Consider the following 12,851-nt stretch of genomic DNA (forward strand, 5'->3'; position numbering starts at 1 on the left):
ATGAAAGACAAAACTATTCCATGGAAAAACATTTGTCAGGTGCCCTGCAACATCGAGTATTTCTATGCAATTTTAAGTCATGTTTATTTTGCACAAATATCTTACCACTTCTTAAATTAGTGTTTATTATTTTAAAGGCCAAGTATACAACCCTATAGTGGATGTATATCAAAGATGTAACTAATCAAGCATATAACTGTGTTGTACACTGGAGAAATTATTTTAGGGCTTAAAGTCTAACACACTTAGGATTTTTTATTTTTTTAATGTCAATTGTTTAACACTGTGAATTATAAATTTAGGCTTTAAATATTTATTCTGTTAACTGATTAAAATCATTTATTATTTTAGTGTTCTAAGAAACAGAAAACTAAAGACAAAAGTATATTAAACTGTTGTGTGTGCACTACAAATTCTGTAATTGCGGAAAAAAAGGTTGGCATTGCTCTGATGGCTTAAAGAAAAATTGAGATGATATTTGATTAAATGACAGAAAAAATAGCACTTCAGAATTTTTGCAGTTAGGATGAAGAATTTATTGTATGTACAGTTAAGCAACTCTACTGTAGATGTAGTTCCTCTTTAAAGAAAACGAATACAGTAATCAAAATAGTTCTAGCATGGAAATTACAATACAGACTGAAACTTGACTAAACCAGAAAGTAGTTATTTGACTTGAAAGAACACAGAACCTGAAACAACAAATCGCAGTTTGCATCATTAACCAAGGACAGTAAAAAACTGTACAGTACAAGCAACACGTTACAATAAGTTATGACAAATAAGGCAGTCTTTCTCATTTAGGACAAAAGGGATAAAGGGAAAGGTATTAAAATCTCATAAAACCACCGTATCTCTTTTCCATCTCTGGGACTTCTTTGGAATAAGTTTCCCCATCTTCTTCTGAAGGGAGAATGGAGTCGGCAAAGCGCTTAAGGAACCCACCATATCGTTTCTGGTAATCCAGCCACCACTCTGGCCTGCCCACTCTTCTCATGAAGCCACCATATCTCTTTTGCAGCTCTTTGGCCTCGTCTTCCAACTCAGGGCTGCGCTTTGTGCTTCTCATGAAGCCTCCGTATCTTTTGCTGACATCGCCATCGTTTTCATTTACGTCTCGGTAGTGCGCTGCTTCGGGGTTATCCCCTGCTCCCAGAAGCTCCTTCAGGAGGTCAGAGGAGTTGGCAAGGGCATCGTCATCTGAGTCTTTCTTCATAAACCCTCCATATCTCTTAGCCAGGATTTCTCCTCCATTAGCTTCATCCTCTGGCTCTGCCCGATAGAGCTCATCCATTTTCTTCATGAAACCCCCGTATCTTTTCATGAAGCCTCCGTACTTCTTCGCAAGCAAATGGTTCTCGTCCAGCTCTTTCTTGTCTCCTGGAGCAATGTTGCCATCCTCAGAAAGATCCAGCTTTGCCAGTTGCAAGAGCTCCTTGCAGGTCTCCCAGGCTTTGGCAGAAGGCAGTTTTCCTTCGCATTCTAGTGTACATGCCTGAAAAATGGATGTGGTTCGCTGAGAATTATTTGATAGTAACTATCACCTCGCTACGACCTTATCTTAGATTTATAAGATTGTTATAAAAGAGCATGAGTGAGCCTCTCTGTGAGCGGCTTGGAAGAAATGCTCTTTGGGAACAGCTGGTTTGGTACCTGTCTGGTTTGAAGTTCTTCATATCCCTCTCTGAAGGACCAGGTAGTCTCCACTACAAGATAATGTGAATTGTGGATCCTCTATGTTAAGGTTGCCATTATGCTTCTGTTTCAAAGGAAGCCAAAAGTACGGTTCCTGTATCTGCCTTACACTTGTGAGAGTTATGATTTATTTTTTAAAATTTACTACTGGGAAGCTAAAAACCAATTGTTGTTTGCTTCATAATTCAAGTGTAGAAATGTATTCAATCTTCATAATTGAAAGCATAATTCAGAAACTTTAGAAAAGCTGCACAGCATGGTCATTGCAAAGAAGCCAGCTGTGCTGCACTGTTCAGGATCTTCAATACACTGCATAGCTTTAAAGGCTGTGTGTTGCCATTTGTTTCTCGTTGTACATGTTGGAAGAGATCATTCCAACACGTACCAATAGAAATGTAGAAATACATGCTCTCTTAGGGTAGGATCAAAGTTCTAGTTTTGCTAGCTGGAAAGCAGTGATCATCAAAGAGACAGAAAAAAATCCTAAGCTGTGTTGTTTCTGACTGTATTGAAAAATTGTCAGGCTACAACATGAAAAAAGCTTTCAGTACCTTATGCATATCTCATAACCTGTCTTGTGATGATAATAACATGGATATTAGCTTCTCTTATCTCTCTTGTGTCAGGGGAATTTACTTCTTGTGCAGCCATAACCTTAAGTTGTAAAATAAGGTGATTCCAGTGTTCTTTCTTCTTGCCTGTGGTTTTCATACCACAATGGGTAAAGAAAAATCATCAATATTTTCAATAAGAGAAACACTCATTCTGACTATAGATGATATGTTCTAAGGATCCTAACATACTTTAAAATGTGAAATTAAACTCCAGCACAGCACTGTCTGATAGCTTATTGTCCACTGCAAAGTCTGTCTCTTCAGCCTCACTTTACTCTAAGAAATTTAAATATGACTTTTTTTGTATGATCACAAGAAAATTAAAGGGATTTATATATTTTGTAATACAATAATTTAACTGCCACTACATGCTGATTACTATATATTATAGTCATGCTGTAGGGAGAGTAAGATTTCAGCTTCAGTCTGAATTGCTCTAAATCAAAGAAAGAATAGGTCTCTCTCTTCCTCAATTAGTTTTAATAACCTCCTATTGTCAGATGAACATACTTCATAAATGTAAGTGACCAGGTACAGCATGAAATGTCTGGCATCTAACAAATCCAGGATAATAAATTCAGTTATTATGTTACTAGATACTAATACCTAGAAACAACAGTTTCCAAGAATTGTTTGTACATATTTGACAAATACAAGATATGCTACATTGCTTCTTTACCTGTTTAGTTAATAAACATTCTTACAGAACAGAACATTGATTCTTTCTTTAATGACCACTGAAGGTGTGCAAGAGAGACTGTCAAAATAGACATGCAGAATATATACTCTGAAAAACCGTCCATAAAGGCAAACTACCACTTCTTTTACCCTAGTTGATATTAAAACTAAAGTTTGATTGAAAGCTAATGTAAGCAGAGAGAAAAAAAAAAAAAAGAAAAAAGTAGAGGGAACTGTTTGGCCAGCTGTCCAAATAATATTGCCCTTTTGAGCGTGCTATGGTAAAGAGCTCTTGAGCTTTTGGAGTAAGTAGAAGTACTCAGTGGTTCCTAATTCTGTGTAAGGCTAGCGAGCTCAGCCCCTCCTTTTGCATGATCCCAAGTAACCAGTGACATGAGAGGAACAAATTTTTAAGATCATTTAGATGTGCCGAGAGCACAATGCCTCAATGTGTGTGTGTTTAAGGTCAGGAACAACCGATGCCACTGGCAAAGTACTTGGCAGCCAGAGTTCCCACCTTCTTCAGGAAGGGAAGAGGGACCCCAGATTTGCACTGAAGCCCAGTCTTTAGATTTCAAGTTGAATAGCCTCTATGACTATTCTTTAAAATTATTTCAACATCATAAGAATTACAGATAACCCCCATCCCCAGTCTCCCTCATTCTGGACTTAGCACAGTTTGTCTAAGAAGCCAGCATCTTCCACAGGTATATTCCTAACGCTGTGCAGCACCGTGAGGAGAGGAGGAACAGCGAAGGTACTGCTACTCAAATAGGCGTTAAACACACTTTTTTTTTAGTGAGACTTCAGGCAGATCTTTTCAGCTCGACAGCCGTCCTGCCCGGAGAGAGCTCATCTTACCATGGAGCCAGCGGACAACGGTCGGCACCCTCCCTCCCGTTCCGCTCGCCTTCCCCCCGTCCTGTCGGTGCTGGAATGCCCTGGAGGGGCAGCGTCCCCTCCGTCCCTTGCAGAGATGCCCTCTCCGGTCGGATTTCCCTTCCTCCTTACGTTTTCATTCGGCCTTTCCCTGGCTGCCCGCGGGGCTGCTCGGCGGTGTCGCTTGTCCCCGTCCCCGCAGGCCGCCTCTCGCCGTCGGGCAGCGGGAGGGACGGGAGGGACCGGGGCTCCTCGGGGCGCTCTGGGTTTCTATCAGTGCTCTCCGCTCGCTCCTCGCCCTCTGCCCAGCGCCCCTAAACCCACTTCTCCCTCTCTCCCCTCTTCAGAAAAAGCGTCTTCCAAGCGACCCCGGTCACTTCCCCCACTATTTATTTTTCTTATTTCGCTGTTTTTCCCCGCTCCCCCTTTCCTCCCTCCAAAGTTAGCGGGGAAGCGGCCCGGCCGCGGGGATCCAGGGCTCGGAGGCGCTCCCGGCCCCGGTGCCGCTTACCAGGGGGTGGATGCCGGCGCGGGGTCCCAGGTGGTAGGCGCAGGCGGCGCAGTCGCGGCCGCAGTCGGCGCGGGCCCTCGGGAGCAGGCAGGTGCTGAGGGCCAGCAGCGAGCAGCCGAGTCTCAGGAGCAACGCCATGGGGCTGCGAGAAGGAGAGGTCAGCCGGCAGCCGCCTCCTCCCGCTCCCACCCCGGCACGGCCTCCCCCAGCCTCGGAGAAGGAGAAGGCGGCGTGAAGGGCTCAAACCAACTCCGCTAAACTCACGCTTTTTAGAGCGGGCGTGATGGCGCTTGCGAGGTAAGCGGGAGCTTTAACCAAGCGGGCGCTTGGCAGCTGCAAGGCAACTGACCTGCGTCCGGATCGGGAGCGCACCCGGAGGATGAAGCGCCCAGAAGACCCCGTTTGGTGACAGTGCCCGTCCCCAAACACTTTATCCCTCCCTGCCTGCCAAAGCCGGCACCGCAGGGGCAGAAGGGACCGTGAAGCGGCACGGACGGGATCCCGGCCCCTCCCGGGATGGGTTTCCCACCGGGATGCCCCGAGCAGCCTCCCCAACACCGGCACCAGCCCCGGCAGAGCCGCCCCGGCCCTTCCCGGTCCCGGCCGCGGGCAGAGCAGCTCCTCACTCACACACGCTGCCCTCGGGGCTCCCGGGAGTTGCTGAGAGAAAGGAGCTGCGCCTTGCTGAAGCCTCGGCGTCGGAGCCACTGATCTTTATAGCGAGACCGAGCAGCCTACGGAGAAGCCCCGGGGGAGGCAGGCAGGGCAGAGCCGAGCCGAGCCGGGCCGGGCCGGGCCTGCTGGCAGCTCCAGCGAGGGCGGCTCGGGGGGCGCCGAGCCGAGCCCGCTGCCGGGGCCGGGCGCGCCGCTGCAGAGCGTGTGCGGGCGGCGGCGGCGGCACTTTATAATTGGGGACCGCGGGGACAGGGCGGCCTCCCCCAATCGCCGTCGGGCTCCCGCTGACGCGGCCGCTACGACATCCCCCCCGGCACCACCGCCCCGCCATCCGTGACTCCAGCGGGGCCCGGGATGAGGGGGTGTGTGTGCCCCTGCCACCGGGGAGGGGCAGCGCCGAACCGGCCCCGCCAAAGTTACCGGGGGAAGTTTAGCCGGGGGCGGGCGGGGAATGAGACAGCCCGTGAGTCATGCGGGGGTGGGCGTGAGGGACCGGGAAAGGCGCCCCGGGGCTGCGGCAGCCCCTCGGAGCAAACCCCATTCCCCGGGCAGCGGAGCAGGCTCCCCAAAGAGCCTCGCACAACGCGGAGAGCGGGACTGAGTTTGGGAATTTTGGGGTTTTTAGTGTTTTGTTTGTTTGTTTGTTTTTTGCTTGTTTTAAATTCTTTTTTCCTTCTCTGTTTCCTCCCTCTCTGCTACTCCGCCAAACCCCCAAGCTGCTGTGCTGAGAGTTCTTGCCGCACATCTTCTGCCTCTCTCCCTGAGCCCCAGGTGTAAAACCGTTTGGGGGAAGCAGAATTTATTAGATCAAGGAAGAAGACAAGGGTTGTAATTTGAAACTATTGGAATTCACTAGTATGGGTAGATTTGCATTGTTGTCACAATTTTGGCGCTCAGGAAAACACAAACTGGAATGAACCAGAGAGAAGCAAACCTCCAAGACCTTCTTCAAGGCTCTCAAACACAGCAGCTAGGGCTGCTCACTGTTGTGCTCTGACTGACGTCTTGGGGAACAGGCATAAAGCAATGACACTGATCCCTGACACCTCTTGTTTGTAGAGGGCTCTGCCCCAGCCATGCTCAGCTGTGTTTCTTTGACTGTCAGATGCCAATTTCTACTTCCAGCCCCAAATTATTTCTAGTTGGTCTATATTAACTTGATTTTCTTCCAGCATTAAAAGAGGATTTTCCCCCATGCTAGTGTGTTTCTGGAGTGGGATTATTCTCTATAGTCGTCATTTTGCTGAAGTGAACAAGCTGTGCTCTTCATCAGTCCATCCTAAGATGTCATGTGAATGTTCTGCTCTGCATTTGCTTTGGTTGGAGTTCATAATTTCTGTGCATGAGTGATGGGAACAGAACACAGTATGTCAGTTGAAATTTCATTAGGACAATAATGCGTAATTATGTTCCCTGGAGGAAGAAGACACCTCAATTTATACCTCCCCAGGTCTCATTTGCCTTTCCTGATGCTGCAGTACATTGATGTCACACACTCACTGAGATACAGCCAGATCTTTATCCTTTAGAAGTAAGAGGAGATCCGGTGTTATGACTGTATGGAAACCGTGATTTTTTGCAACCTTGTCTTTACATCAGACTCAGGTTAAGGATGCTCAAATGAATGTATGGATTTTCAGAAATACATCCATTCAAGCCAAAGGATTGCTATTGCCTATAATCAGTGTATGTGAGAAGAGAATCAGGCTCTCTGTTTATGCAGTAGTATCAGCCAACTTTGTAAGTGAACCCTCAAGAGAAGAGGTAGACATTTTAAAAATCATCCCAGTGGGTATATTTATGTTAGCATGTGAGGGATCTACATTTGGAACAATGAGCAAATTGCTATGCCACTGAATCAGCAGGATTGCTTTCAAGTTTGTTCCTGAGTTGGTTAGGGAAGCACTGACTAACTCCAGAAGTGACACATTTGATGTGTCCTTTGCTGAAGTTGCTCAGTACAAGTAGAGCTTTTTGTGATGGACATCATCAGAGTAGTCCTCAGGGTCACTTACTGACTCTCAGCTCTGCCATCATTTATTGGCTTGCGCTCTGATAGTCAGCACGGTGTGACAGGACAGACAGCCCAGTAGTGCCTGACTGTGCCTCCAGCAGCGTACACGCCGTGTCCCTGGGCTGAGAGGCTGCTGCTTTCATCATTCTGCACAAGAGCATCTGTGCTCAGCCAGCTCACTCAGCCCCTCAGCCTGCCACAGCCTGCTCTGCTCTGTTTGATGTCGCTCATTGTGCTTAATCTGTTCACAATGAAAACCAGCCAGGGTTAGAATCTCACTGTGTACAGAGGTGCAGATAATCCCTGTGGGTAAAATATAGATTATAACAGGAAAAGATAAAGGATGAAGTAAGAGCAGAGCATATAAAAGGACCAAATAAAAGGCTTCTTGTAAATTCTGTGTAGAAGTGAACTAGTGAAGAGAGTTATTTTACTGTGCATAAGTCTTTTGTCTGATGGTGGGAAACAGGGAAAAGGTGGGAAGAGATCTAGTGCAAAATGCACATCTGCAAGGACATTTTCAGCAAGAGAGAGAGCAGAGGTATCTGTGTACAGCCAGCACTGGGCAGAAGAAATCCAGCTGTGGCTGTTGCAAGTACTACAGATATCCCTGACTCTTTGGTTTGTCTTCTTCTTCCTGTCATTTGCCTCTTCTTTACCTGGTTCCTCTCTGTCACTGGTCCTCATCCCACATCCTTATGGAGGTTGTAGAGGGGTCCCCAAGGCCTGGCAGAGTTGAGAGTGGGAAGAAGGTCAGCTGGACTCTTGTTTTACCCTTTCCTACAGTGCCTGCTACACAGAGTCCTTTCCTTCCTCTTAAAAGATGCTAATATTCACTGTGAATGTGATATGGGAAAGGAGTGATGTAGATGATATTTCTTGAAGAGCTCACTTTTCCCAGTGTCAGCAGATGAAAGCTCTGTAATTCCCTGTCTGAGTTTAGTTTTGTACAGGGAAAGTATTCTTTGCACAGAGAGGATGAAACAAAAAGAGAGTTTAGCAAATTTTGCCAAAATACTACAGAGCAAAAACTACATAAGGAAAATTACTCACTGTAGGCATGGAGGGTAATATTTCCTCTGCAATGGTGAACTAAGAAACAAAGAAATAGGGAGGCAGAAAGAGAAAGAGAGCACTTTTCACAGCAGTAAAGAAAACAGCTTGTTGTTTGCTACTAATGTTAAAATAAAGTGTCCTGGTATTGATAAAAACTGTAGCATTTGTGTAATCCAGAATTACCACAGACACCAACTGCTTTTTATCTGCCATCTAAAAACAACAGCCAAAATAAAACTGTTTTTACAACAGTAGTGCTTCCAGTGCCTAGGGCCCTGTTGCCCTATGGTTTGTCTAACTCCCAAACTAATGGCAAAATGAGGTGAAGCCAAGATGAACTTGTCTTCATTTTGCTGATCAAGAACACAATCTGAGTGAATTTCTGAACTGTAGCAAAAAATGAGCAGCTGAGTTAGAAATGGAATCTCTATTAGAATTCACATTGGTATCTTTTCTGCAGGACCAGCTTTCCTTTCCAAACTCTACTCATCCTGCTAATCAAGATGCTACAACGTCATTAAGTGAAGATGAATTAATATAAATATGAAATAAACATGCTTTTAGCACCTCAAGCAATCCTCCTCACAACACAGAGGCTTTTTGGTAGAATTGGAGAGTAGGGAATGTAGGAGCAGCACGTTGATTATTCTCTTAAGCTCAGTGTAAAAGGTCACAGTATTTCTTAAGATCAAACAGTCGGATTCCATTTAGCTCAGCCTAAATGGGTTTAATTTTTAATGGGAAAATACATAACTGGTATCAGAGCCAAGAAAGACATTGCAGGTCAACTCTCTTATACCAAATATAATCGAAGTAATTAAAAACCACGAGTTATTAATCTATATATACAAGACATGCATTGTTATTTTTGAAATATCTTTATTAAATTATGTCTAATGTAAGCAGAGAGGAGCTGTAACGAAGAGAGGTAGTCAATTACAGCTGGTATGCATTGCCTTAAATGCACCTTTACAGGACAGAGATGTTCCAGTGCTTCCCAGATATCTGTATATTCCTTAATAAATGTCTAGAGGTATCATTTTAGTTATAAAAAAATAAGAAAGATCTCAATGATGCAGACATTCCTGCTCAGAGCTGCTGCAGGCAATCTTGTATGAAGAACTGGAATGCTAAACTTTGGATCTCGGATGAAGCTGGCTCTTATTAATAATATTTTTGCCTTTGAGCAATTTACACCTCCTTTAGAAGGCAAAGCTGTGAACAGATCTGGTGGCAGTAAGGTGATGTTTTCACGGGAAGAGCACTGACAGCTATTGTCCCCACCTAGTGGTTGATGCCATGTACCTTTGTGAGGGGGGAGGAGGCTTCATGCTACTCTATCTGAGTGAAATAAGGAGTGTGACATGCATTCAGAACAAGCATGCAGCAAATTCAATTATTAGTGCATTTATTTACCTGGAGTTGTATCAGACAAAGTAACAATGAAGCAAAGAATTTTATACTGTTCTATAAAAATACACAGAGATTCAGTTTATTACATTCTTCTGTTTCTCAGAGACTGATGAAGACTTCTGAGATCAGTCCTGAACTGCAGTAAATAGAATGTGCTGCAGAGTGAATGGAATAAACTGTAAAAAAACTCTCCTTAACATATTTGTTATAAAAGCATCGTTTTTCTCATTTCCACAGAGGCAATGGGAGAGGTATTTCCAATAAAATAAGAAGAAAACTGGGTGCTGGGTAGCAGAATAAATTGTGATGGAATCCAGACACAGTGATTATTATTTAAGACAATAACTGCTCCACGTAAGTGGAGCGATTTATCCTAATTTTTTCAATTAAGAAAATTCATCCATGAATTACAAAGGAAGTATTAAACTCCATCTATGAAAAGGATTTGAGTGTCTAATGCATATGTGGAAGGATTAGCTGAAAATTGTAAATGAGAGATTTTGATCACTTCACTCATACTAAGAAAAGCAAACAATCAGAATCTAAACAATATCTTTGGAGTGTGAGTTTCAATTGTTTTCTCATTATTCACATTGAGGCAGCAGAATTTTGGAGATTTTTCTCCAGTTCCAGCCTTACATTTTCGCTGCTAGCATTTTATTGCCCAGCTGGGGAGTGCTGTGCTCACACTTTAGCACAGTATGCAAAACCAGTAGTTTTTGCAGGCTGGAGCTGTGAGGAGAGCCTGGTGTGGTACATGCAGGCAGGGTACGGGCTGGCTGGGCTCCTCCTCGTGGGGCACAGCATGGTGCTGCAGGGCAGGCAGAGGTGACCCGAAAATCCCAGATTTTGGGTGCTTCCGAAATGTAGCTTGAGATGGTAGTGTTGGTGGTTGCTGTGATTTCCAGCAGCACAACCCCGAGTGCTCTCAGGCGATCACTGAGCTCCCTCCTTCCCACCCCCACCAGGGCCTGAGCACCAACTCTCTCCTGCTGCCCCTGGGCCGTGAAGGGAGCAGCAAGGGGCTGTGTGTGCTCCTCCTCTTCTGCTGGAGGCATCCCCCAGAGGTGATGGGGATAGCAGTAAGGGACACACACTTCATTTTGTTACACCTCTGCTGGAAATTCCCTTGCTCATGCTGGGGTCTGTCTGTCTCAGCTTGCCGTGGCTGTGCAAGCAGCATTGAGCCTCTCGTGCTCTTACAACATACCTTGGTCTAACACTGGGCTAAATTCCTCAGCTGCAAAAGCAATGTTTTGCTCATTGAAGGTAGAGTCCACTCCAGATTAGCTACTGTCACAGTTGTAATCCCTGTGGAAATGTAAATTAAGTGGATGATGTTCATGCAAAAAAATGGAGTGGGAAAGATACACAAGCACAGGGTTCTCACAAGTACCATATCAAAGGTCCATAATTTTTCTTTCAGGACAAATGATCTTCAGCTGTTTTACTCAAACTGAGTCCCCAGTTATGTTCCAGAAACTGTTTTCCATAGGGAAGGAAAGGTTCAATTTATCAAGTAACCTAGCTAGGAAGTGGAAGAAGATGTTGACAAAAAAAATCATAAGAGCATTTAAAAATGAAATGAGAAACATTATCATCACATTCCCTCATTTTACACATATTTGACCTGTTCTGCTGGCCATTGTTTGTATCTCTTTGTGCTTTGCATTTATATTAAAAAACCTGGAGATTGAACTCTGACCTTTTCCTTCTCAGATTATTTTCCTTTCCTTACAAGCTGCTTGCTTTATATTTGAAAGTCATTTCATTTCTCCTGCTGCATAATTGAACACTTCAAAAAGTAAAAAGTGATCTCAGCCAGATGAGTCCTTATTGCTTTTGTTGTGGCAAACTGGTGAAAGTATTTCATGAAGGTTGAAGCACTGAATTTGCATGGGGTCTAGGTTTGATCTGAAGATTGAAGAATTTCAGGAGAAGTTGGGAAGAATGGCTTTGGAAGCAGAAGAGTTACCATGTTGAGTGAAAATGGAGGTGCAGTGACAGTGCACAAGAAAGGAAAATGACAGGCGTGATGTTTTGATTATTTTGAGATAACATAAATGCATTGGAGAAGATTGCCTCGTGGTTGACTCCTTTCCAAAGTTGCAAAGGGGTGTCTTGCATTTTGATTGTTACATGTCCTTGTTATTATGATATCTAGTTTTTCCTTTGTCAGTTTGAAAGCCTGAAAAATTAGGATGGCAACCACAGCTAAAGTGGAGGTACAATACAAGGATATTTTTAATATAATAATGCTCACTATGACATTTCCACACAGCTAACCAGCACTGCCTATCTTGGCAAAAGCTTTCTGTGCCACCTCAAAGTGGTGAATTCACCTCTTCCTTCTAATGTAAAGTAACTGCTACCAATTAGGACCTGATAATTACTAGCTTGGCAGCATTTTGCTAGACAAAGCAATTGATGCCATTTTCTAGCCTCTGATTGTGTTAATTCAAATATGAGGTATAGTATTTATACCTCTAAGACAGGACTAAAAAAATCAAGTGTTTCAAACTTCTAGCTTAAGGATTTGAACTTTCTTTGCAGCATCCCTTGTCTACAGTGGTACCCTAGGATTTAATCAGCTGTTGTGTTCAGACACATATAAGGTAAAGAGACTGGTGTGTGCTAAGATCTCAGAAAAAAAAAAAAACCAAACCAAAACCAGATAGAATATAAAATAATGCATCTCTCACAGTATTAAAATACTGATATATTTTAAGGAGTAATAAGTTGTACTTCATCTTGCTCAAGTGCATCAGCACCTTAAATATAGATAATGACTACTGCAAGTCACAGTTTTGAAGGTTTTTTTGGGATTAGGCTAGTTTATGTCATTAAGTATTCCCCAAGATGATACTACTTCTCTGTGTTTTCTGCTGTCTCCTGCTGTGCATTTGCCACTTCTCTGCAGGCAGCAGTGCTGATCAGTGCCTGAGGCAGACACTGTGCCTGGTTCTGAGAGCATCCTGGTAACTGCATTTGCACCTCAGCCATATCTTCAGGATGAGGTGGGGTTTTATCATGGCACACTGTAGCTAGACATAAAGCATTTACTGCAATGAGGACTACTGTCTAAAATCCCAGCAGTGTACTGCTGGTCAGCTGGTCAAAAATATCATTGTCAGGGAGCTTCTAGGCAGGCTGACCACTGTCACCAGTCTGGTCGTGCATCTCCTTGGGCATAGAGCTGTGTATTGTCTCACAGGGTCTTTGCTTTCCTTTGGAGATGGGATGTATACGGTACATGGAAGAGCTGACTCTTGTTTTCAGCCTTAGCCCATTGATTTTACTTATTTTGGCAGTGCAG

General features: G+C 44.3%; 1 protein-coding gene across 1 annotated transcript; it reads right to left on the reverse strand.

The window, feature by feature from the left end:
- Positions 1-505: 505 nt before the first annotated feature.
- Positions 506-5,383, reverse strand: PENK (proenkephalin). Its single transcript, XM_058028432.1, has 3 exons — positions 5,010-5,383; positions 4,378-4,519; positions 506-1,495 (listed from the first exon to the last, which is right to left on the reverse strand). The coding sequence occupies exons 1-3, from the start codon at positions 5,381-5,383 to the stop codon at positions 830-832; spliced, it is 1,182 nt and encodes a 393-aa protein (XP_057884415.1). The 3' UTR covers positions 506-829.
- Positions 5,384-12,851: the final 7,468 nt, after the last annotated feature.

The sequence above is a fragment of the Melospiza georgiana genome, chromosome 1 (genome assembly GCF_028018845.1).
Source record: "Melospiza georgiana isolate bMelGeo1 chromosome 1, bMelGeo1.pri, whole genome shotgun sequence".
NCBI lineage: Eukaryota > Metazoa > Chordata > Aves > Passeriformes > Passerellidae > Melospiza > Melospiza georgiana.

Coding starts and splice junctions, on each gene's coding strand:
- PENK (XM_058028432.1), bottom strand. CDS start 5,383: ATGGCGGGGCGGTGGTGCCGGGGGGGATGTCGTAGCGGCCGCGTCAGC. Junction 4,520..5,009: donor GGGAGCCCCGAGGGCAGCGT/GTGTGAGTGAGG, acceptor TCCTTCTCGCAG/CCCCATGGCGTTGCTCCTGA. Junction 1,496..4,377: donor GCGCCGGCATCCACCCCCTG/GTAAGCGGCACC, acceptor TCCATTTTTCAG/GCATGTACACTAGAATGCGA.